Source organism: Stomoxys calcitrans, chromosome 5 (genome assembly GCF_963082655.1).
Source record: "Stomoxys calcitrans chromosome 5, idStoCalc2.1, whole genome shotgun sequence".
Classification (NCBI taxonomy): domain Eukaryota; kingdom Metazoa; phylum Arthropoda; class Insecta; order Diptera; family Muscidae; genus Stomoxys; species Stomoxys calcitrans.
Genome location: NC_081556.1, coordinates 19,197,606 through 19,223,760, shown reverse-complemented (window position 1 = coordinate 19,223,760; position 26,155 = coordinate 19,197,606). Strand labels below are relative to the sequence as shown.

General features: G+C 41.9%; 1 protein-coding gene across 1 annotated transcript; it reads left to right on the top strand.

The window, feature by feature from the left end:
* On the top strand, positions 1–25,517 carry LOC106086970 (uncharacterized). The gene is made up of 4 exons (XM_059369685.1): positions 1–84; positions 13,933–14,455; positions 20,226–20,338; positions 25,133–25,517. Exons 1-4 carry the CDS (start codon positions 1–3, stop codon positions 25,505–25,507), a joined length of 1,095 nt encoding a protein of 364 aa, XP_059225668.1. The 3' UTR covers positions 25,508–25,517.
* The last annotated feature ends 638 nt before the right edge of the window (positions 25,518–26,155 follow it).

Genomic DNA, 26,155 nt, shown 5'->3' with positions numbered 1-26,155 from the left:
ATGTCTTCTACACCGTCAGGAGTGCCACCTTCCCTATATTTTTGTTTGGAAGTGGATCCAAGATTGTTTGATGTCTCTTTCCTCGTAAATTTGATGGATAAGTAGCAGCTATCACGCAGTATAGCTAATTACTTAATTCATTTTCAAGTTTTTTGCCTGTTAGGGCAAACAATTTTTGTTTGTTTCTCTTTCGAGACAGCTCAAAGTTCGGAGATTTTTCTTTGCAAGTGGAAAAGGGAAGCCAGAGATCGCAACACACACCAACCACTATGGGACGCGTTTCCTAATGTGGTTTAGAATTACTCATCAGCAGTACTTAGTGTGAAGGCTTGAAGGGCCGTACGTTGGTATGTGCTACTTATACAGAATTTATAGCGAATACGCCTCTATGATATGAATAACACATTAACCACGCTCGACAACCCAGTCTATTAGCTGTACTTTTCCCAAATCTGGTTTGGTCGCAGAGAAGAGGGAAGTCTTCCACAGGGAGGAGAAAGGAACTCTCCTTGTGGTTGGCATTGATCAAGTCTCCGTGACGAGTTTGGCTAACACTAAAGGCATGGCGCACTACGGCAGCAAAGCTGTCTTTTTCAAGATTGGGAAGACTATGATAGGCAGACATTCTCATTTTAAGACAACAGGCTGTGCAGTGGCAGTGACTCAATCCCGCCCAACAGACAGGAGGCGGCCGACGAAACAATCACGGCCTCTCTCAACATTGGAAAGACTAGAATAAGCAAAGATCCTAATACTATTGGGTTGCCCAAAAAGTAATTGCGGATTTTTTAAAAGAAAGTAAATGCATTTTTAATAAAACTTAGAATGAACTTTAATCAAATATACTTTTTTTACAATTTTTTTCTAAAGCAAGCTAAAAGTAACAGCTGATAACTGACAGAAGAAAGAATGCAATTACAGAGTCACAAGCTGTGAAAAAATTTTTCAACGCCGACTATATGAAAAATCCGCAATTACTTTTTGGGCAACCCAATAATATATCAGGTAGTGCATGGGCGAGAGACTCAACACAGCCTGACAAACAGGGACCCGACGACGGACCCATCATCGACTTCAAGATTCGGAATACTGGAATAGGTAAAGATGCTAATATTGAAAAATTAGGCATCGCAGCCACAGGCGTCTTAATGCAACCCAACAAACAGGGAGCCGATGATGGTACCTTAACCTACTCCCAAAAAGCCCATTTACTTAGGATTTGGAAGACTAAGATAGGCAAAGATCCTAGTATTGAAATATCAGGCAGTACAAGGAATGGAAACCCAATGCAGCCAAGCGAACAGGGACCCAACGATGGAACCATTACCGACTTTATGAAGAGTCGGAAGACTAGACTAGGCAAAGAACCTAAAACAATGACATCAGGCAGTGCAGTGACAGGAAAGTCAATGCAGTCTAAATAGCAGGGATGAGATCATCACCTACTCCCAAGATGGCCATTTACTGGAGGACCAATGATTGAGGTAATCCAGATTCCAGTATCCCTGGAATGTGTAACATAGTTCCTAGTCCGAAAGCTCGTCCGCCTTACAATTCCCAGGGATATCTCTGTGGCATGGCACCCAGAACAGGTGAATTTTGTACTGCTCAGTCATCTCGTTGAGAGATCTGCTACAGTCAAGGGTAGTCTACTGGTCCTACAGGAGCGTGATTAGACCAATACTTACTTACGCCTGAATAGTTTGGTGGACTGTTATGGAGAAAATGTCCAACATAAGGACCATAAGGCAGAGACCACTCCCACTAGGGCACTGGAGACTATTCTAGATATTCTACCAATTAAGATACTGGTTAAATGTGAGGTAGCCACTCCGGCTATGAGACTTTAGGCGATAGGAGAATGGATTGAGGATGAGAGCAGCTCATACCATCACGGTATAACCGAGGGACGATTGGAAATCTGGAAGAAAGGGAAGAGGTTTTAGATCGGATACCTAGTACTAGGCACTGCTGCCTGCGGCACAGTATTGGACTGACGGAACCCTAGAATTGCCATCTGGAAGATCATGTTACATGAATGGATCAAAGCTACAGAGTGGGCCTGGGGGTCTACATTGAGAACCCAAGGACTGAGATCTTTTTTTGGACTGCCAGATCATAATCCTGCAGGCGGAGATTCGGGCGGTCACGGAATGGATGAGGTGGTGTGGTGCTAACGTGAGGACGTCGAGTGAGAACATTTTTACGCACAGTAAAAATGTACGGAGGCCACCGTACCGCAGAGGTTAGCATGTCCGCCTATGACCCTGAACGCCCGAGTTCGAATCCCGCCGAGACCATCAGAAAAAATTTTCAGCGGTCGTTTTCCCCTCCTAATGCTGGCAACATTCGGCTATAAGAGGGAGGCCCTTAATCATTGAGCTTAAAATTGAATCGGACTGCACTCATTGATATGGCAAAAGTTTGCCCCTGTTCCTTAGAGGAAGGTTCATAGGCAAAATTTGCAAATGGCCATAAGAGCAATAACAACCAGGACGCTAAGGTCATGAACAGTCTTTGCAGTGTAAGAAGGAGATTAACGCCTTCTATGAGAATGGCACGATCCGCATCGTTTGGGTGCCGAGCCATAGCAGTGTAACTGAGAATGAGAAGCAGCCTATTTGTCAGTGAAGGCCAAAGAATTGCTGTCAATAAACTTGGTTGACCTGAAGCCTTTCGGGTCGTCGCAGACCGAGTTAAGGGCGTGGGCGACGAATACCCATGTAACCCTGTGGAACAGTCCAAGACTGTGCCGCAGGCACAGGAACGGAAGCCTAGTATTGCCATGTGAAAGATCTTGTTACGCGGATGGATAAAAGCTAGAGGACAGAGTGGACCTGGGGGTCTACAGTGAGAACCCAAGGACCGAGATCTGTTTTAGACTGCCTGACCATAATACAGTCCTGCAGGTGGAGCAATAACAACCAGTACGGTAAGGTCACGAATGGTCTTGGAGTATAAGAAAGAGATTAATGCCTTCTATGCCTTCTCTGAGGATGACAAAATTCGCATTGTTTGGGTGCCGGGCCATAGCACAATAGCTGGGAATGAGAAAACAGATGATTTGGTAGTGAAGGCCAGAGAACTGCCGTCAATAAACTTGGCTAACCCGAAGCCTTTCGGGTCGATGCAGACCGATTTAAAGACGTGGACGAGAATGCCTATGTAACCCTGTGGAACAGCGAAATGGTCGATAGGACGGCGAAAATCCTATGGGGAGATACAGATCTTCGGAACACGAGGCTATTATTGAGAGGAAGGATAATGGAGGTCAGTATAGCTTTCGGTATCATAACGAGACACCGAAAGTTATACTTTGTGTAGGGTATGCGGGGAAGATGATGAGACGTTGGAGCCTTTCCTTTGTGATTGCCTGGCTTTCGGGTCTAACAGATTCCTGCACTTAGGGGGAGACACAATACCGGACATGAACCAATTTAGGGTCGTGGCATCGACAACAATTAAGGATTTTGTAAGTAGAATGGAATTTCTAACTTAGATTTTCTTTTTCGAGGTTACGTTTTTCAGTATCAAGAGCGCACAACAAGCCGATTACTAGCCTAGCGTTTGGTTTCGAATTAGCAAATGGCCATTGATATTGCTGCGATAAAACCGGTTTTTTCTATCAGTGTGTCAAGAATATTGTTCTCCCGCCCAAAATCGTAGATGCCAGCTGCTAAGTCCCGAATAAATTATACCCAATGAATGGCATAAATTTGCAAATCTCGGCCAAAAATTCCCCAAATTTATATCATATGGCATATTTAAACTAAAGATGTCCACTTATGGGTTTATTATTTCATCTATGCTAATCAATGCTAATGGGTCTGAGTGTGAATACTAAATGAACTTCTTTCATTTTCGACCACAAAATGCGGCTATGAGATAATCACTTTATAAATTTTATCCACCTTTTTAGAAAACATGCAAATAAGACACCACCACATGTTGATTCATTTCTCTTAATTGCTAGTTGAGTGTTTATTTGCACCTATGTTTCCATGCGAGACAATGCGACGAGACAAATGGCCGACAAAGCTGTAACACCAGTTTTTGTCGAGATTACCACCATTCTTTTGGAACAAAATCATCCCAGCAATAAAATGATGCTAAGATAGACCTATCGGACGGTGAACTTTTAATTAATGCGTGGTGGTAGTTACCTTAAATGGATTAGGAATAGGCTGTTGGGGTTTCATTCACTTCATTTCGAGTATAAGGAAGTTAATTATATTCGGGTTTCAAAGAAGTCGATGTCGAAGATGACAATGAATATGAAATACAGACAATGGCAAAGTGAGGCCAAATATAACGGTGGAATTTTTGTGAAAAAAATGTATTTAGTTAAACACTGTTATAGTTTAGAGGGGCTTCCCCTTAGAAAGGGTGATTTTTAAGGTATAATCTTTTTGGCAACACTGGCTTAAACAGCTGATGCACCTTTAGTGTTTTGTTTCACTATCAAACATTTTCTTACAAACGAACAACTCTTGCAAATTATTGAATTTTATTACCAAAACCAGTAAGGAAGGCCAAAAGTCGGGCGGTGCCGACTGTATAATACCCTACACCCACCCTATAAGTACAATGTGGGAGCTATATCCAATTCTGAACCAATTTTGATAGACCTCGGCGAGCAAATATGTTCAAACTGTAAAAACTACGGTTGACAAATGACAACATTATTGGAAATTGTCCACAATCGGACGAACATATATATAGGAGCTATATCTAATTCTGAACCGATTTCAAGCAAGCTTCTCAGATATTGTGGTAGTCGTCGAGCAAAACGTTGTACAAAGTTTGGGAAAATTGGTTAATAAATGCGATTACAATGGTTCTAGGAGTGAAAATCGGGCGATATATATAAATAAGAGCTATATCTAAATCTGAACCGATTTCTATGAAATCCACCAATAATGTCGATAGTTATAAGAAAATCCTTTCTACCAAATTTCGAGAGAATCGGTTAACAAATGACCTCTTTATTGCATTATTACGGCAAATCGGACGAACATATATATGGGAGCTATATCTAAATATGAACCGATTTCAAGCAAACTTCTCAGATATTGTGGTAGTTGTCAAGGAAGGTGTTGTACAAAATTTTGGAAAGATTGGTCAATAAATGCACTTGCAATGGCTCTAGGAGTGAAAATCGGGCTACATATATATATGAGAGCTATATCTAAATCTGAACCGATTTCTATGAAATTCACCAGCAATGTCGGGAGTCATAAGAAAATCCTTCCTACCAAATTTCGAGAGAATCGGTTAACAAATGACCTCTTTATTGCATTATTACGGCAAATCGGACGAACATATATATTGGAGCTATATACAAATCTGAACCGATTTCAAGCAAACTTCTCATATATTGTGGTAATCATTGATGTAGGCAATGTACAAAATTTTGGAAAGATTAGTCAATAAATGCACTTGCAATGGCTCTAGGAGTGAAAATCGAGCTATATATATATATGAGAGCTATATCTATATCTTAACCGATTTCTATGAAATTCACCAGTAATGAAAATCCTTCTTACCAAATTTCGAGAGAATCGGTTAACAAATGACCTCTTTATTGCAATATTACGGCAAATCGGACGAACATATATATGGAAGCTATATACAAATCTGATCCGATTTTTTCTAATTTCAATAGGCTTCGTCTCTAAGCCGAAAAATATGCCTGTACCAAATTTGAAGACGATCGAATGAAAACTGCGACCTGTACTGTGTACACAAATTAATATGGACAGACAGACGGACGGACAGACAGACACACGGACATAGCTAAATTGAATCAGAAAGTGATTCTGGATCGATCGGTATACTTATCAATGGCTCTATCTCTCTTCCTGTTAGGCGTTACAAACTAATTCACTAAGTTATAATACCCTGTACCACAGTAGTGGTGTAGGGTATAATGAGGGCTCAGTTAAGAAAGTTCATCGCGCTCATTTTTCATTTCATTTCGAAGCTTAATTTTGGCTCAATGGGTACGTTAATTTGCAGAATAATCGATTTTGGAGTGAAGATCAGCCAGAAGTATTGCAAAAACTAACAATGCATCCAGAAAAAGTCACAGTTTGGTGCGGTTTATGGGCTGGTGGCATCATTGGACCGTACTTCTTCAAAGATGATGCGAATCGTACAGTAACTGTGAATGGGGGGGCGCTTTCGTCGGATGATATCCAACATTTTTTTGCCCAAAATGCAAGAGCTTGACTTGCATGACATGTGGTATTAACAAGACGGTGCCACATGCCACACAGCACGCGAAACAATGGACTTATTGAGAGGCGAGTTCGGAGAACATTTTATTTCATGTTCGGGACCGGTCGATTGGCCGCCTGGATTGTGCGATTTAACGCCTTTAGACCATTTTTAGTGGGCCTATGTCAGGAGGTCACCGTAGCGCAGTGGTTAGCATGTCCGCCTATGACGCTGAACGCCTGGGTTCGAATCCTGGCGAGACCATAAGAAAAAATTTTCAGCGGTGGTTATCCCCTCCTAATGCTGGCGACATTTGTGAGGCACTTTGCCATGTAAAAACTTCTCCCCAAAGAGGTGTCGCACTGCGGCTCGCCGTTCGGACTCGGCTTTAAAAAGGAGGCTCCTTATCATTGAGCATAAACTTGCTGTCCGATTCAATTTTAAACTCAATGATAAGGGACCTCCTTTTTATAGCCGTGTCCGAACGGCGTGCCGCAGAGCGAAACCTCTTTAGGGAGAAATTTTTACATGGCAAAGTGCCTCACAAATGTCGCCAGCATTAGGAGGGGATAACCACGGCTGAAAACTTTTCTGATGGTCCTGCCAGGATTCGAACACAGGCGTTCAGCATCATAGGCGGACATGCTAACCTCTGCGATACGGTGTACCATACTATGTACCATACTATCGAGCTATAGGAAAGTTTTTCAAAAATGGAATTTTATGCACTATTTTTGAAAAACTTTCCTATAGCTCTTAAAAAATCACCCTTTATATGATGTTTTTTTGCATATAAACTTAGCCATGAAATTAAGTCTAAAAAATTATGCAAATATCGAAATACTAAATTTAATAATGTGACATGTTTAAATAGTGATTTGTAAGTCCATGAATTATAAATAGCTCTAAAAAACAATACTCAATTGTCAATTCTATAACGATGGCGCCTTGTTAGTCTGATGTAAGCATGCTATTGACAAGAATTGGTAATGTGGACTACACATGCAGATATGTTCAATTAGGCATATTTAGCTTAAAAATGTTTGCGATATGATTTTGTAGAGGCCAAATAAGGTTAATTTTTTTGATTTAGCTGATCTGAACATATAGAAGCATATTTTGCACCCCAGTTCGGTGAAAAGTAGAGTGCTAAAGTACAGTCACTGCTTAAAATTTCACAAAAGAACTTATTTGACCTCACACATTCCGTGATCGCCCGCATGGTGTGGTGTTCAGTAAGGACAGTAAACACGCCATAGGGGCAACCAGGACGGTAAGATCACGAACAGTCTTGGAATGTAAGAAGGAGATTAACGCTTTCTCTGAGGATCGTACGATCCGCATCTTTTGGCTGCCAGGCCACAGCGGTCGGTAGGAGAGCGAAAATCCTATGGGGAGACCCAGATCCTGAGAGAACGACGCTGCTACTGAAAGGATATAGAAGTAGGTCAGTATAGTTTTTGGTATCATAACGGGACACATAAGACTACGAGCTCACGTATGCAAACTCGATGCGGCAAGTGATAGCATGTGAAACGTCGGAGCATTTCCTATGTCATTGCCCGACTTTCGAGTTTAACAGACACCGGCACTTCGGTGGGGACACAATACCAGACATGAACCAACTTAGGGGCGTGGCATGGAAAACAATTAAGGATTTTGTAAGTAGCATGGAATGTTTAACTTTGATTTTCCTTTTCGAGGTTACTTTTTAGCATTTAGTGCACACAATAAGCCGATTATTGGCTAAGGTGTATGTCCATTGTGTCAAGGGTGGATTATTATCCGCATCCTCATTTCGACCTAACCTAACCTATTTTATTTCACGCACAACCTCGTGCAGGGCAGTCTCCACCGACCTTCCCTTAACACAGGCATGCTGTTTGTATTCGACCAGTTCGCTGGATGTCCTACTCTTTATCATGGTATCCACAATACGCTACATGGTATTGAATAGAAAGGACGCAAGGCTTATAGGTCTGCAGGCCTTTGATGTTGCATAACTTGCCTTGCCGTGCTTGGGTATAAATGCCATCCTTGCCTCCTGCCAGGCTTTCGGAGTACATGCAAGTTCTAGGCTGGCTGTGAAAATAGTGGCTAGATAGGACGCCATATAGTCGGCTTCTTTTTGTTGTAACGCCGGAAATATTCCATCAGGTCCGGGTTACTTAAATGGTTTGAAGCTCTTCAAGGCTTCCTTAATCATATATTCCGTTGTGATAAGTCTTCGTTCAACTTCATTATTCCAAGATTCTGGTATCTCCGTGAGTCCCGTCGTATCATGTGGAAAATTCGTTTGCATAAAAAGCCTCAACATGTCCTCCTGGGAGTGAGAGCAGGAACAAAACTCTCACTCACATGGGTTTTTGAGAGAAACTTTTTATGCAATCCACCATAGGATGGGGGTATACTAATTTCTTCATTTCGTTTGTCACACCTCGAAATATTCGTCTAAGACGCCATATATATTCTTGATTGTCATGCCATTTTAAGTCGATCCAGCCATGCCCGTTTGTCTGTCCCTCTATCTGTATGTCGAAAGCATGCTAACTTTCGAAATAGTAAGGCTAGGCGCTTGAAATTTTGCACAAATACTTCATATTAGTGTACGTCAGTTGGGATTGTAAATGGGCCTAATCGATCCATGTTTTGATATAGCTGCCATATAAACCGATCTTGAATCTTGACTTCTTGAGCCACTAGAGGGCGCAATTCTTATTTGATTTGGCTAAAATTTTGCATGAGGTGTTTTGGTATCACTTCCAATAACTGTATTAAGTTTGATTCAAATCGGTTCATAATCTGATATAGCTGCCATATAAACCGATCTTGGGTCTTGACTTCTTGAGCCACTAGAGGGCGCAATTCTCATCCGATTTGGCTGAAATTTTGTATGAGGTGTTTTGGTATGACGTACAATTACTGTGCTAAATATGGCGCAACTCGGTACATAACCTGATATAGCTGCCCTATAAACCGGTCTTGGGTCTTGACTGCTTGAGCCTCTAGAGGGCGTTCAATATTCTTTGTTTGCCTAAAAAGAGATGATGTAGCTGCTCTGAACATATAGAAGCATATTTTGCACCCCAGTATACTGCTAAAGTATAGGGGGGTGGATGGACCCGGTCCTTAGAGACTGGATTATCATATGGATTATCATCCATATGCTAAAGAACAGGTGGATAAATTGTGTGTCCCATGACATAAATATAAGGAAGAAAGTGGCACAGGGCACGCCACAAGGGGGCCTTTTATCGCCACTCCTATGGGTGACCACCATTAATGACCTATTACGGATGCTGACTGAGGAGGGTTTTGAACCCGTTTGCTACGCAAACGATGTTATACTACCTCTATGGGGTAAGGATCAGAACAAGGACTACATAAGAGCCGAACAAGGACTACATAAGTGCATATGGCATATAACTGGGCTGGACCCAGGGGTCCTAATGTTAACCCAGTGAAGACTGAAATATGCCTGCTCACGAGGAAGACGAAGGTGGACCAATTTAACGCACCACGTCTCCTCAATTAGACGATTTCGATATCTGTCAAAGTCGAATACTGTGGGTGTGATCTCGAACAGGAAACTGAATTGGAAGTGTCACATTCAGAAGCGTACTGAGAAGACTCACAGATGTTGGGCACTAAGTAAACGGGCCGTAGGCTCGAAATGGGACCTGAATCCGAGGATAGTCTACTGGCTTACCTACGCCTCAGTAGCTTACTTACTCCTTAGTAGTTTGGTGGGATGCTATGGAGAAATATTGGTTGGCCAAAAAGTAATTGCGGATTTTTTAAAAGAAAGTAAATGCATTTTTAATAAAATTTAGAATGAACTTTAATCAAATATAGTACTTTTTTTACACTTTTTTCTAAAGCAAGCTTAAAGTAACAGCTGATAACTGACAGAAGAAAGAATGCAATTACAGAGTCACAAGCTGTGAAAAAATTTGTCAACGCCGACTATATGAAAAATCCGCAATTACTTTTTGGGCAACCCAATAGTTCAACATTAGGACCATACAAGAGGTTCAGAGAATATGCTGCCTTGGCATAGGCGGAGCGATGAGGACCACGTCGACTAGGGCACTGGAGACTAAATTTAGTTATGCGGCCCATTGGCATACATTTTAAGTGTGAGGTAGCCACTGCAGCTATGAGACTTAAGGCGATGGGAGAATGGATGGAGGATGGGAGCAGCTCATACCATCGCGGTATAATCGAGGCGACGATAAGAAGCCTGGATAAAATAAAAGAGATTTCCCATTGGATACCTGAGACAACACTTGAGGTCGAGTGCAAAACTCTGCAGCCAGCGTCACAGTCTTGGATTGGCGGAACATCTGGAAGATCATGCTACACCGATGGATAAAAGCTATTGGTTGCCCAAAAAGTAATTGCGGATTTTTCATATAGCCGGCGTTGACAAATTTTTTCAACGGCTTGTGACTCTGTAATTGCATTCTTTCTTCGCGCGAAATTTTGTTTACATTTGTTTGTTTGGCGTCAATTTTAATATGGAGCCCACAAAGGAGCATTTTCGTCATATTTTACTTTTATTTCCGTAAAAGAAAAAACGCGGAGCAGATTGCTAAAAAGTTACGAGATGTGTATGATGATAAAGCCTTAAAAGGAAGACAGTGTCAAAATTGGTTTCGCAAATTCCGTTCTGGAGATTTTTCACTTAAAGATGAGCCACGTTCAGGTCGGTCAAATGAAGTTGATGATGACCAAATCAAAGCATTAATCGAATTGGATCGTCATGTAACTGAGCGTGAGATAGGAGAGAAGTTAAATATACCAAAATCAACCGTTCATTATCACATAAAAAGTCTTGGACTGGTGAAAAAGCTTGATATTTGGGTACCACATGTATTGAAAGAAATTCATTTAACAAACCGAATCAACGCTTGTGCACCTTATGCACCCTAAACGCAATGAATTCGATCCGTTTTTGAAACGAATCATAACTGGAGATGAAAAATGGATTGTTTACAACAACGTTAGTCGAAAACGATCATGGTCCAAGCATAATGAACAAGCTCAAACCACTTCAAAGGCTGATATCCACCAAAAGAAGGTTATGCTGTCTGTTTGGTGGGATTGGAAGGGTGTGGTATATTTTGAGCTGCTTCCAAGGAACCAAACGATTAATTCGGATGTTTACTGTCAACAATTGGACAAATTGAATACAGCCATCAAGGAGAAGCGACCAGAATTGGTCAATCGTGAAGGTGTCATATTCCACCAGAACAACGCTAGACCGCACACATCTTTGGTCACTCGCCAAAAACTGAGTGAGCTTGGCTGGGAACTTTTGATGCATCCACCATATAGCCCTGACCTTGCACCATCAGACTACCATTTATTTCGATCTTTGCAGAACTCCTTAAATGATAAAACTTTCGGCAATGATGAGGCTATAAAATCGCACTTGGTTCAGTTTTTTGCAGATAAAGGCCAGAAGTTCTATGAGCGTGGAATACTAAATTTGCCAGGAAGATGGCAAAAGGTTATCGAACAAAATGGCAATTATATATTTGATTAAAGTTCATTCTAAGTTTTATTAAAAATGCATTTACTTTCTTTTAAAAAATCCGCAATTACTTTTTGGGCAACCATTAATGACATTCTTGCAACTGTTGTAAAATTTCTTTCCCCTCTCCTTAGCCCAATTTTGGATCCTTCGCTCCTTAGCCCAAGTTTTAATTCGACAAGTGAAATACCATGGATTCTATTTAGACCGTACTTGGCACAGTTGTTGGAAGTCACAACAAAACACTATTTGCAAAATTTCAGCCAAAACGGATGAAGATTGAGGCTTCCAAGGCCTCAAGAAGTCAAATCGCGATATCGGTTTATATGGGAGCTATATCAGGTTCTTAACCGATTTGAACCGTACTTGGCACAGTTTTTGGAAGTCATAACAGAATACTATGTCCAAAATTTCAGCCAGATCGGACAAAAATTGCGGCTTGCAGGGGCTCAAGAAGTCAAATCGGAAGATCGGTTTTAATGGGAGCTTTATCAGGTTATAGACCTATTTAGACCGTACTTGTTACAGTTATTGGAAATCATAACAGAATTCTATGTGCAGTATTTCAGCCAAATTGCACAAAAATTGCGGCTTCCAGGCGCTCAAGAAATCAAATCAGGAGATCGGTTTTTATGGGAGCTATATCTGACAGAATAGACCTGGGGGTTTACACTGAAAACCCAGAGACTGAGATCTGTTTTCGACTGCCTGAGCATAATAAGGTCCTGTAGGCGGAGATCAGATGGTACACGGAATTCGTGTTAACGCCAGTAATCGGCAAGTGATACCTTGTGTGGGGCATGTGAGGAAGATGATGAGGCGTTGGAGCATTTCCTATGTTCTTGTCTGACTTTCGCGGCTAACAGACACCCACACTTATTTCCGATGATCATTTCCATATCGCTTCCCACAATGAGGATCTTCTTCCCTGTAAAAAGCGGCTTTAACATGCAACTTAAGGCTTGAAGGAGGCATCTTTAAACGTGCGTCATATTCATATAGAGAAGCCAGCCAGTCATGAGACTTTTAAATTTCAAGGCAGGTAATTTCTGAAGCTTCAGTGCTTAGCGACGGTAGAAGGGAAATCTTTCGACTACTCTTTGCAAGAATACAAGCTCTATGTCTGCTATTCCCCCATGAGTAGCCTGAATCCAGTAATTCTTAGTCCTAGATAAGAACAATGTCAAATCCTTTTGTCCTCAGATGGACCTTTAATGCCGACAAAGGGGCTTAACATTTGTGGATATTTGTCTGCCGAAACCGGAATACTGAACGGTAGACTACTCTTTGCAAGAATACAAGCTCTATGTCTGCCATTCTCAGTACCCATGAGTAGCCTGAATCCAGTAATTCTTAGTCCTAGAAAAGAACAACGCCAAATCCTTCTGTCCTTAGATGGACCTTTAATGCAAACAAAGGGACTTAGCAACATTGGAGATTTGTCCGCAGAATCCGGAATACTAAACATCATAACGAGTTCGGTCTTAATTAACCACCATCTTATTGTTCGATATATACATGATTTCTACATCACGTGACCGAATGCCTTGTAGAGACAAACCTTTTCTTTGAGGCAGTCTGTCCGCACTCCATATCACATTAATATTTAACATATATTAAAATCCAAATAAAGTTATTGATACTTTGAAATGGGCAGCGAATAAATTAAGAGACCCAAAGTCAATATAAAATATATTCAAGCGATTGGCATAAATCTTTTACTTTTCAATTTAAATAATCATTTGGCTATTACTGTTTACACAAAACCTTTAACTCAGACTAATAAAATGTAAATCAATGTTGTATTTGCGTTGGAAACGATCCGAGTTTTTGTGCGTTTTGTTTGTATGATATTTTTTTTTTTTTTTTTTTTTTGAAATTCAATCTATTGTGTATTCATCCACGAAGAGTCTTCATCATCTTAGGGGGCGCAACCGAAATAAAGAACAAAAAAAAATTATAATACGCATGTTTTTTTGCCAAGTTGGTTTTAAAACTTTGACTATAAATACGCAATGATTTGGCTGATATCAGCACAGTCGTTCTTTGGACTTTTACATAGAAATCAACCAAACAAAATGGTAACTATCAACTAATGATATTGGAATTGTGGATATTTTTTAAGGAGTTTTTTTTTAATTCCCATTTTTCAATGGCTTTTTCTAAATCAACAGAAATTCCTTATTGTCGCTTTGGCTTTCGTGGCTTGTGCCTACGCTGATGTGTCTGAGTTGGGCTACAACTATGAACAACCCGCCCCTGTAGCTCCTGCCCCAGCCCCAGCTCCAGTTCAACCTGAGAGATCTTACATTCCTCCAGCAGCCCCAGCTCCAGTTCACCATGCCCCTGCTCCAGCTCCAGCCCCAGTTCACCATGCCCCAGCTCCAGTTCACCATGCCCCAGCTCCCGTTCACCATGCCCCAGCCCCAGCCCCAGCTCCAGTCTATCATGCCCCTGCCCCAGCCCCAGCTCCAGTCCAACAAGCCCCAGCTCCAGTCTACCATGCTCCCGCTCCTGCCCCAGCCCCAGCACCAGCTCCAGTCTATCATGCCCCAGCTCCCGCTCCAGCCCCCAAGGTAGAGGAACCCGTCAACTCCTACATTCCTCCAGCACCAGTTGCCCCCGTTGAAGAAATTGAACAAACCCCTGCTGATGGTTACCGTTACAAGACCGTCCGCCGTGTTGTCTACAGACACCGTGCCTAAGCGATACATAAGTGAAGATTTCATTTAGTTGAATTGTTGATGTTAGAACTTTTTTTTAAAATACAAATACTGAAAAAATACGAAATTAAAAAAATCTGTTTTTATTTTAAAACCCAAAACTGCGCGCAAAAATTCAAAATCTTCAATACTTTCGTCGAAACTTCAAGTACATTTTCAGACCAATGTGTATTACTCCGAAATCACCACCAAGTCCTTGTTGAAGAAAAGAATGTTAATCCGACTCAAAAAGATTTAAATATGAAGATTTCGTAGGGAAAAGTTCTTAGTTTTATGGATGATTCCTGTAATCATACTCATTGGGCCAGTGACCCCATTTCAAGGACCAGCAATTCACCAGTCCTCTTCTGGTCAATACCTAGCCATAGTGTTCTGGCAATGTGACATCCATCCACAGACTTCCATTTCGCCACCGATGAAACACCATACTCCGACCCTAAGAAGAGACTGGAAGATGGAGAGACTTGAAAAATATAGGAATAGTATGGGGAGCAAGCGCCTAACCCCCGTTGTATCGGCTCACACTCACTCAAGTATTCACTCGCCAAGTGCTAAGCATTGGTACTCCGCTTCTGCGCATGCATGCCAACGTGTTGAAGATTTCATTGCGTTATCTGGGGACTCTCCCCAGAGACACATCTGCAACTTCGCTGGGATCGATGAACAACCGCCTGCCTAAGATGGAAAGCCCGGGCCCCTGTAGACCTGGGCCAGAGCATAGGCAGTGTTCGATCGTCCGCAGCTTCTTCTCAACTCCAATGGATGCGGCCATATGGTCTAACACAAAGTGTCCAGTTTTGACTCCTGTAATCATACTCAGTATCACTGAGTAAGTGACCTCTTTCAAGGGTCAGCAATTTTCTCGTCCTTTTCTGGTCAACAGCTGGCCACAGTGTTCTGGCAATGAAAGACCATGCACTCGTCTAACAGTCCAACTGACATACCGATGTCGACTGACTCTGAGTAGGTCCCCAATACTGCCCCTTACTCGCTCCTGCTGCCGTCAGTGAAGACCGAGGTCTCATCCATCTGCCTCCATCCCTATAGGGAAAACGAATCCGGAATAAACTCTCCAGAACCGGACTCGTCGACATGTATTATGAGACCCTCCTCAGTCTACACCTTGCACCCATGGGTGGACCAGTGGCCGTATTCGCCTTCTCTCAGCTTGCCAAGTTCCCTCAGCCTAAGCGCTACCTTAGCGGCACATCTACTAACATGGTTGTATATTCAGCATAACCTCCAGACCAGCTTTCGTTGTGGATCTAAACGCCCTCTTGATCATGACGCAAGCTAGCCTCTGCATCTTTCGATGTTGCGTTGTTCGTGTACTCTTATCCACTGCCTTACACCATACCAATGTTCCATGTGTCAGCAATAATTTCATAATGGCGGTGTACATTCAGTACATCATCTTCGTGCTGATACTCCACTTCCTAATAAATATACCTCGGCAGGAATAGATGCAGCATATTGTCATTTGGTTAGCTTCCTCCATATTCCCTTTCCAGGACAGTTTCGAATCGAGGACTTAGTCCAGATATTTTGCCTCCTTTAACAACTGCAGAGTGGTCCCATTCGAAAACAGGAGTCTGAAGCCCGTTATCTAATATCTCCCAGTGAAGAACACCAACTTTGTCTTCCTTAGGTTAGTCCTAAGCCCATTTCTCCTTGCCTATCTCGGTTCCTTTTCCAGTGACCTTTCCATAATTTCGCTGACTCCCCACTTCCTTCCGAATATCCCTCTGCAGGAGCACATTGTCATTCGGTTAGTTTCCTCCGTATTCCCTTTCCAGGACAGTTTCGACTCGTGAATTAAGCCCAGATATTTCGCCTCCAATAACAACTGCAGAGTGGTTCCATTCAAAAACAGGAGTCTGAAACCCGTTATCTAATATCTCCCAGTGAAGAACACCAGCTTAGTCTTCCTTAGATTAATTCTAAGACCATTTCTCCTCGCCCATCTCGGTTCCATAATCTCGCTGATCGTTGACAGAAATCTGTCTCGAATCAATAAGACGACGTCTTTCGCATATGTGATCAATCTAACGTCGTCTCTATTGGGATCCAATTGGACTTCGTTTATTATTTGGTTCCAGGGAATAGGCGAGAACACCCCTCCTTGAGGCGTTCCCTTTGTCGCCCGTCTTCGAACCACAGTGTCTCCCAAATCCGAATTAAAAATTCAGCCTCGAAGCATATTACCCGTCCACCGGAAGATACTAAGGTGGATTCCCGTCTGGTTCAGGGCGGTGGCTATCGATCATATCTCCACGTTGTTAAATCCCCCTCAATAGTATCGTGTGCTCCTTTTGATGGAGAGATATCTCGACCACTTGTACCACTTTATGTAGGGCCGTCTCCACCGATCTCTCCTTTAGGTATGCATGTTGCGCCTCGCTGAAATTCTCCGTTGTTAGTCCCTCCTTCATCTTCAGGGTTAATAGTCTTTTCAGTGTTTTAAGTAAAAACATACAGAAAGACTGATAGTTCTATAATCCTTCGCGGTATTGTGGAATATTTTTCCCGCCTAGGCGATAAACACCACCCGGATCTCCCTCAGTACCAAGCTCGCCCTGGAAATTCGTTTCAGCTATCTCAGAGTGACCCCTACGAACTCTTGCAGCGCCGGGATGATACCGTCTGCTGCGGCCGATTTGAATGGTCATAAGTTGCGAATCGTCTTCATTTTGTTCAACGATGTCCCCGATAAGTTATTTCATGGATTCAGACCTTGTGGTGTCATCATTTCTCAGAGGGCTTAGCGTGCTAAGATCCTTATAGAGCACTTTGGGCTATATAATGCCCTCCAATTCTTCGCAGAATTTCGCCCAGGAATTTCTTTTTGCTCTCCTCGTCGACTTCTTGCACCTGTCAGGATCTTCACGATATTCGTCCCAGCCCTTTGCCGTGTTCCCCATCTTTGCCTAGTTAAAGAGCATCCTGAATGCCTTTTGTTCTGTGTCCTTCATGACTGGTTCGTCTTTCGCAGCAGTACCCGTTCTGGCATGCCTTCTGAAAGGCCTCGTTCAGGCTCTGCGTAACAAGATTCACTGCTGACCTCAGTTTCCTTGCTTCTCATATTTTCCCTGAAACCATCCCAGTTCAACTTCCTTGGATTCCTATACAGCTTCCTTCCTCCTTTCTGGTGTACAACCTGAAAAACTATCCTGTGGTGAAATGAATAGGAGCACTGGGTAGAGTCTTTCCAGTCTGAGACTTCAACTAAGTCACTTTTCGTTACAAACTAACTCCCTTACTCGATTGTAGAACGTTGGGGTGTTTCACCAGTTGTAGATAACCAAGTTCCTAGTCTTTCGCAGTGGTACCCGTTCTGGAAATACCTTCCAAAAGACCTCATTCAGCCTCTTCGTAACAAAATACACTGCTGACTCCAGTTCACTTGAATCCGATATAGGTCCTCTGGGGAACCCATCCTACGCATATGTTCCTGAAAACCATCGCAGTTCGTCTTCCTCGGATTCCTTTCTCCTTTTTGATGTTCATTCTGACTGTGACAGTGTCTATGAAACATTAATCGTATCCGAATCGAGAGATGAGGAGAGAGCGAGAAGACGACAGTTGTGAGCTAAGGATTTTCTAAGCTCACAAGAAGACCGGGAAAGCGGGGCTCGACAAAGGAGATTGAGGAATTTGCACTGGCTGCCCAATCGGGCAGAAGTGCAGGTGGCTGGAAGGAATAGAACTGACATTCCAAGTACTTCTTCGGAAGCTGGAAAGAGAATCAGATCTCCTGAAAAGCAAAACCCTGCTAAAACGCTGAAAAAGAGGTCCCCGATTTCAAGTTCTCTGCGAAGCCAAAGCCAGCGCTCCCGCAATGGAGACTCCAGCCTTCTGCCCAGGGATATAAAATCGGAACAGGAACGAAGGAAGCGCGCACGGGCCCTTAGTCTTCGTGAAGGACTGTGACTTTCAAACAAACGACACAGCCATCACGGAAGGGGAAGAGGGTCACTGAAAAGTAAGGAGCCGCCCTATTACGCCAGAGTGGCAAGGAAGCATAACAGAGATGAGCTGATGCATGCAGTCATCGATATCGGCAGTACATCTGGAGGGACTACACCAAATCATCGGTCTCAAGTGTAGGATATGGTAAAGGAGAGAATTTTCGAACATGTGCGGAACTCCGAAGAGCGTCCACAATACAAATGATGAGTTGCGAGTATAGAGGGGACATCATTACGCTGCACTTTGCGTCAGCAAAATGTATTAATACCGTCAAAAAGCTCATTGGAAGTATCCACAATCCCTGGAAGGGCCCAAAAATCGACCGGGTGAGAACGATGGACATCCCCCAGCTCACAAAGGGGTCGGCCTTCATTAAAGGATGGGTACAGCACATTCGCGACGGAATGCATATTGGATATCTTAAACAAGCAAAACCAAGTTTGGTAGTGAAGAAATGGGAGGTCTTCCACAGGGAGGAGAAAAAGGAAGGAACTCTCCTTGTGGTGGGCAATGATCAAGTCTCCGTGAGAAGTTTGGCTAAGACTAAGAATATGGCGGTCTACGGGAGCTTTGTTGCCTTTTTCATGATTTGGAAGACTAGGATAAGCAAGGATCCTCTTATTGAGACATCAGGCAATGTAGGGACGGAAAACGTAATACACCCAAACGAACAGGGAGCTGACAATGGAACCATCACCGACTTTCTCAAGATTCAGAATACTAGGATAGGCAAAGATTCTTATATTGAAACATCAGGCAGTGCAATGAGAGGAAACTTAATGTAATCTAATGAACAAAGGCTGGTGAGGAAGGCAAGACAGACAGGAAATGAAGAACAAAGAGCGCGCGATGCGAACTCTCACCACCACTTCGTGGGTCAGTGCCAACATTAATTGGCAGGGCCAAGCTCTGGCAGAATTCATGAATACCAAAGGCCTAATAACATTCAATATTGGTAACAACGCTGCCTTTGTAAATAGGATTAGGAAGGGCCAGCATCGCCAGCGTGAAATTTAGCTGGACTAAATTCGGTAGACTACTCAGAGGACTTTTCAAAGATAATTGTCCTCTCGAGAAAGGAAATCAGCCTGCAAAAAACCCTGGAAGACCGGAGCGACTCCCAAATTAGGAAAGAATCCCATAGACTTCAAAGTGCACAGTGTAAAAAAACGGCAGTTTATTGGGACGTGTATTATATTCCACGGTTCCAGGAACACTATAAAAAGATCAGAGCGGCAAAACGTGCCTCCTGGTAGTTATTCTGCTAACAAGTCGATAGCGTTATTGACGCGGCTAAGATTTGTAAAATCTTCTCGCGATTTTTCGAACATATTTTAGATTGAGATCATATTCAATGTTTTCTATTTAAAGAAGAGCATAGCAAAGAACTTAAAAAAATTGGGCAAGTGTGTGTTGTTATTCAAAACATTTAAACTGGCATGGTGGATCACGATTTCTGATCCAGCATGCCAGTATGAGGCTTTCTTCCCTCCTAATGCGCAAAGGAGAGAGTTAGAGGACTTATTGAGCCTTCTTTCAAAACATAGGCGTGCTCTACACCGTACTCAATAGCCGTTGGGTATGTAGGGCACCAACATACCCAAGCTGGAACAGAAAACGCGATCCACCATGCCAGTCAAAGTGTTTTGAATAACAACACCCACTTGTCCAACTTTTATAAGATCTAGAAAACATTGAATATGACGTCGATCTATTTTTTGAGTAGAAAGCATTGAATATGATTTCGAGCTGGAATTTGTTCAAAAAATCACTAGAAGATGAAAAATTTCACCAAAATGAAACGTTAGAAGACGACAAGGGAGTGAGAGCAGAGGCAACGGAGGACATGTTGAGGTTTTATATGAGAACGCATTTTCCACAGGATAAGGTTGATCGGAGGCTTATCATAACAGAAATTATTGTATTATTATAATTATGTTATGTAAGTTACACGGACCTGATGGATTATTTGCAGCGTTACTACAGAAACAGGACGACTTTCCGGCGACCCATCACAGCGTGTCTAGAACTTTTATATACTCCGAGAACTAGAACTTTTATATATAAAGACTGACAAGAGGCAAGTATGATATTTATACACAAACCCGCCAAGGTATGTTATGCGACATCCAAGGCCTACAGACCTATAAGCCTTACGTCGTTTCTACTCAAAATCATGAAAGGTATTGTGGATACCATGATAAAGAGTACGACCTGTATCGGGTGGACCGGGTCCTTTGAGACTGCATAAACTATAAGCTTAGGAACAGGTGGATAACACAACCAGTAAGGAAAGGCAAAAGTCGGGCGGTGCCGACTTTAAAATACCCTACACCAACCCTATAAATACAAAAGGTGGGCTATATATAATTCTGAACCAATTTTGATGGTCCTCGGCGGATGTATTCAAATTGCACTAAGGAACAGGGGCAAACTTCTCACATATTAATGAGTGCAGTCCGATTCAAGTTTAAGCTCAATGATAGGAGGCCTCCTTTTTATAGCCGAGTCCGAACAGCGTGACGCAGTTCGACACCTTTTTGGAGAGAAGTTTTACGTGGCATAGTACCTCACAAATGTTGCCAGTATTAGGAGGGGAAAACCGCCGGTGAAAATTTTTCTGATGGTCTAGCCAGGTTTCGAAACCAGGCATTCAGCGTCATAGGTGGACATGCTAACCTCTGCACCACGGTGGATGTATTCATATAGGTTATTAGGTCTTGTCATAACTACGGTTGACGAATGACAACAAATTACCCAAAATCTGACAAACATATACATGGGAGCAATATCTAAATCTAAATCGCTTTCAACCAAACTTTATGGATATTGTGGAAGTCGTCGAGGAACGCGTTGTACAAAATTTTGGGAAGATTGGTCAATAAGTGCTCTTGCAGTGGGTCTAAGAGTGAAAATTGGGCGATATATGTATATATGGAAGCTATATCCAAATCTGAACCGATTTCTATGAACATTAACATCGAGAGTCATAAGAAAATCCTTCCTGCCAAATTTCGAGAGAATCGATTAACAAATGACCATTTAATTGCTGTATTACTGCAAATCGGATGAACATATATATGGGAGCTATATCTAAATCTGAGCCGATTTTTATGAAATTCCCCAGTAAGATTGGGAATGAAGAGAAAATCGTTCCTACCGAATTTCATGGAAATCGGTCAACAAATGACAATTTTAATGCTGTATTACTGCAAATCGGATGAACATATATATGGGAGCTATATCCAAATCTGAACCTATTACCTTGAAATTCACCGGTAATGTCGATAATCGTAAGAAAATCCTTCCTGCCATATTTCGAGAGAATCGGTTAACAAATGACCATTTAATTGCTGTATTACTGCAAAGCGGATGAACATATATATGGGAGCTATGTCCAAATCTGAACCGATTTTTATGAAGTTACCCAGTAATATTGAGAGTCAAGAGAAAATGGTTCCTACCGAATTTCATGGAAATCGGTCAACAAATGACAATTTTAATGCTGTATTACTGCAAATCGGAAGAACATATATATGGGAGCTATATCCAAATCTGAACCGATTTCTATGAAATTCACCAGTAATGTTGAGATTCATTGGAAACCCCTTCTTGCCAAATTTCTAGAGAATCGGTTAACAAATGACCATTTTATTGCTGTATTACTGCAAATCGGACGAACATATATATGACAGCTATATCCAAATCTGAACCGTTTTTTTCCAATTTCAATAGGCTGCGTCTCTAGGCCGAAAAACATGCCTATATCAAATTTGAAGACGATCGGATGAAAATTGCGACCTGTAGTTTGTATACAAATTAATATGGACAGACGGACAGACAGACGGACGGACAGACAGACGGACGGACAGACATACGGACATAGCTAAATTGAATCAGAAATGATTCTGGATCGATCGGTATACTTATCAAAGGGTCTATCTCTCTTCCTTGTGGGTGTTACAAACAAATGCACCAAGTTATAATACGCTGTACCTCAGTAGTGGTCTAGAGTATAAATAAAGCGTGCTAAGTTCGGCCGGGCCGAATCTTATATACCCTCCACCATGGATCGCATTTGTCGAGTTCTTTTCCCGACATCTCTTCTAAGGCAAAAAAAGGATATAAGAAAAGATTTGCTCTGCTATTAGAGCGATATCAAGATATGGTCCGGTTTGGACCACAATTAAATTATATGTTGGAGACCTGTGTAATATGTCAGCCCATTCGAATAAGAATTGCGCCCTTTGGGGGCTCAAGAAGTAAAGTAGAGAGATCGATTTACATGGGAGCTGTATCGGGCTATAGACCGATTCAGACCATAATAAATACGTATGTTGATGGTCATGAGAGAATCCGTTGTACAAAATTTCAGGCAAATCGGTTAATAATTGCGACCTCTAGGGATCAAGAAGTCAAGATCCCAGATCGGTTTATATGGCAGCTATATCAGGTTATAAACCGATTTGAACCATACTTGGCACAGATATTGGAAGTCATAACAAAACACCTCACGCAAAATTTCGGCCAAATCGGATGAGAATTGTGCGCTCTATTGGTTCAGGAAGTCAAGTCCCCAGATCTGTTTATATGACAGCTATATCAAGTTATGAACCGATTTGAACCATACTTGGCACAGTTGTTGGATATCATAACAAAATACTATGTGCAAAATTTCATTCCAATCGGATAAGAATTGCGCATTCTAGTGGCTCAAGAAGTCAAGACCCAAGATCGATTTATATGACAGCTATATCAGGTTATGAACCGACTTGAACCATAATTGGCACAGTTGTTTATTATCATAACAAAATACATCGTGTAAAATTTCATTCCAATCGGATATGAATTGCGCACTCTAGAGACTCAAGAAGTCAAGACCCAAGATCAGTTTTTATGGCAGCTATATCGAAACATGGACCGAATTAAACCATACGTAGTTGATGAAAGTGCTACCAAAACTTTACATGCAAAATTTCAATAAAATCGGACGAGAATTGCGCCCTCTAGAGGCTCAAGAAGTCAAGACCCTAGATCGGTTTATATGGCAGCTATAACAAAACATGGACCGACCTAAACCATACTTAGCGTAGTTGTTGGAAGTGATACCAAAACACGTCTTGCAAAATTTCATCCCAATCGGATAAGAATAGCGCCCTCTAAAGGCTCAAGAAGTCAAGACCCAAGATCGGTTTATATGGCAGCTATATCAAAACATGGACCGATATGGCCCATTTACAATACCAACCGACCTACACCAATAAGAAGTATTTGTGGAAAATTTCAAGCAGCTAGCTTTACTCCTTCGGAAGTTAGCGTGCTTTCGACAGACAGACGGACGGACGGACGGACAGACGGACAGACGGACGTACATGGCTAGATCGACATAAAATTTCGCGACGATCAAGAATATATATACTTTATGGGGTCTCAGACGAATATTTCGAGTAGTTACAAACAGAATGGCGAAATTAGTATACCCCCCATCCTATGGTGGAGGGTATAAAAAGTGGCACAGGTTACGCTATAGGGGGACATTATGGCCACTCCTATGGATGACTATCATAAACAACTTGTTACGGATGTTGATATAGAAGGGACTTGAAACTATTTGCTACACAGGCGATGTTATAGTACTTTAAAAGGTATTGATCCGAATGAAGTATGCAGGAGGCAATATTTAGAAATAGCTGCCATAAAAACCCATCTTCAGATTGAATTATTGTGACCATCCAATATGAATGTAATAATTTACTGAAAAAAAATTCATATCAATTTGGTCTTAGCATGGTCTTGACAATCAAAATTTTAATGTGTAGATTAGTTTAAGCCATTTCCAACTTTTAACCAACTCAATACATTTGTGAACATTAAAATCCGAAAAGTGTTAAATATTTGGTTTGCATAAATTCTCATCTCCATAATTTAGGAAAACGCACCAAATAATCAACATCAAAGTATACAAAAATTAACTTATTATTAAATTCCCATTAAACGGCTATTGCTCTTTTATGGTAATGCCTTAACTAACATTTATGGTTTCGGAAGCAACGCCATAACTTCAAGCCATAGATGACTTTTGTCAAAAACTGGCAGCTAAAATGTAAAGGCATCTAAACCACCAACTATCTTTCCATCCATCTAACATGGCAAGTCTAATAAATCAAAGATAATCTTCATCGGTTTCTGTTAACATGGCTCATCAATCAAAACAGTCAAATGTAAATTAATTTGAATTTTATTTCCGTTTTTTTTTTTCGTCATACCTAAAGAAGATAGCAAAACAAAGGAAGGTGGTTAAAAGCAAAAAAAAAAAAAAAAAAAAAACGAGCCAAAACGAAACACTCATTGTATTTCTCCAATGAAGATATTCGATACTAGTGTTTAAATTTGATACAAAAAAACCCACAGAAAATCATCTCGGCTTATAGGTAAAATGGTAAACTGATGGCAAAACGCAATGAGATTATGCTCGAACTACAACATTTGACTATAAATACGCACTAAGTCAAATCGATAGGTCACAGTTCAACATTTGGCCTTTACATAGAACAACTAAGTAATCCAACAAATCAAACAAAATGGTAAATATTTGCAGAGGATTACAAGTCACGAGGGGACTTTAAAGGCCTTTTGTCAAAGTATTTCACTACAACATTGTTTCCTTTTTTCAAAATCATAGAAATTCTTTATTGCTGCTTTGGCTTTTGTGGCTTGCGCCTGCGCTGATGTCTCCGAATTGGGCTACAACTATGAACAACATGCCCCCGCCCCCGCACCTGCTCCAGTGCAACCCCAAAGATCTTACATTCCCCCACCAGCTCCTGCTCCAGCACCAGTTGCTCCCATCAACACTTATGTACCACCAGCTGCTCCCGTCAACACCTATGTACCACCAGCTGCCCCTGCTCCTGCTCCAGTCTACCATGCTCCTGCCCCAGCTCCAGTTGAACCCGTCAACACTTACATTCCTCCCGCAGAAGAAATCGAACAGACCCCATCTGATGGTTACCGCTACAAATCTCTTCGTCGTGTTGTCTTGAAAAATCGTGCTTAAGCGACAAAGGACTGGGAAAAATTTTTGTTACACTGATGTTAAATCGTTTTAAGTAAAACAAATACAGTACAACAACAAAACGGAAAATATTTTCATTTTTAAGGAGCAGACATAGAATTCTTAAAAAATGTTCTTTAATGAGGTCCAACTCGTCCCGGGGAGGAAATTGGCTAGTTGCGAGTAGCAAATGCAAATTTTGCCCATGAACATTCCACTAAAGAACAGGGGTGATATGTTTGCCCCTGTTCCTTAGTGGAATGTTCATGGGGAAAATTTGCATTTGCTACTCGCAACTAGCCAATTTCCTCCCCAGTCCGATTCAATTTTAAGCTCAATGATAAGGGGCCTCCTTTTTATAGCCGAGTCCGAACGGCGAGCAGCAGAGCGACACCTCTTTGGAGAGAAGCTTTACATGGCATAGTACCTCACAAATGTTGCCAGCTTTAGGAGGGGAAAACTACCGCTGACAATTTTTTCGGATGGTCTCGTCAGGATTCGACCCCGGGCGTTCAGCATCATAGGCGGACGTACTAACCTTTGCGCTACGATGGCCTGCGAGTAGCAGGACCGCTTGAAGGAAAATTGTTGCCCGCAGGGGAAAACTGCACCATATAGGGCGCACCGCCGATTTTTATACCCACCACCATA

Excerpts from the sequence above, each read along its gene's own strand:
- LOC106086970 (XM_059369685.1), top strand. The coding sequence starts at position 1 with ATGTCTTCTACACCGTCAGGAGTGCCACCTTCCCTATATTTTTGTTTG. Across the intron at positions 85-13,932 it reads TGTTTGATGTCTCTTTCCTC|AAATTCCTTATTGTCGCTTT; the intron begins GTAAATTTGATG and ends CTAAATCAACAG. Across the intron at positions 20,339-25,132 it reads CGCATTTTCCACAGGATAAG|AAATTCTTTATTGCTGCTTT; the intron begins GTTGATCGGAGG and ends TCAAAATCATAG.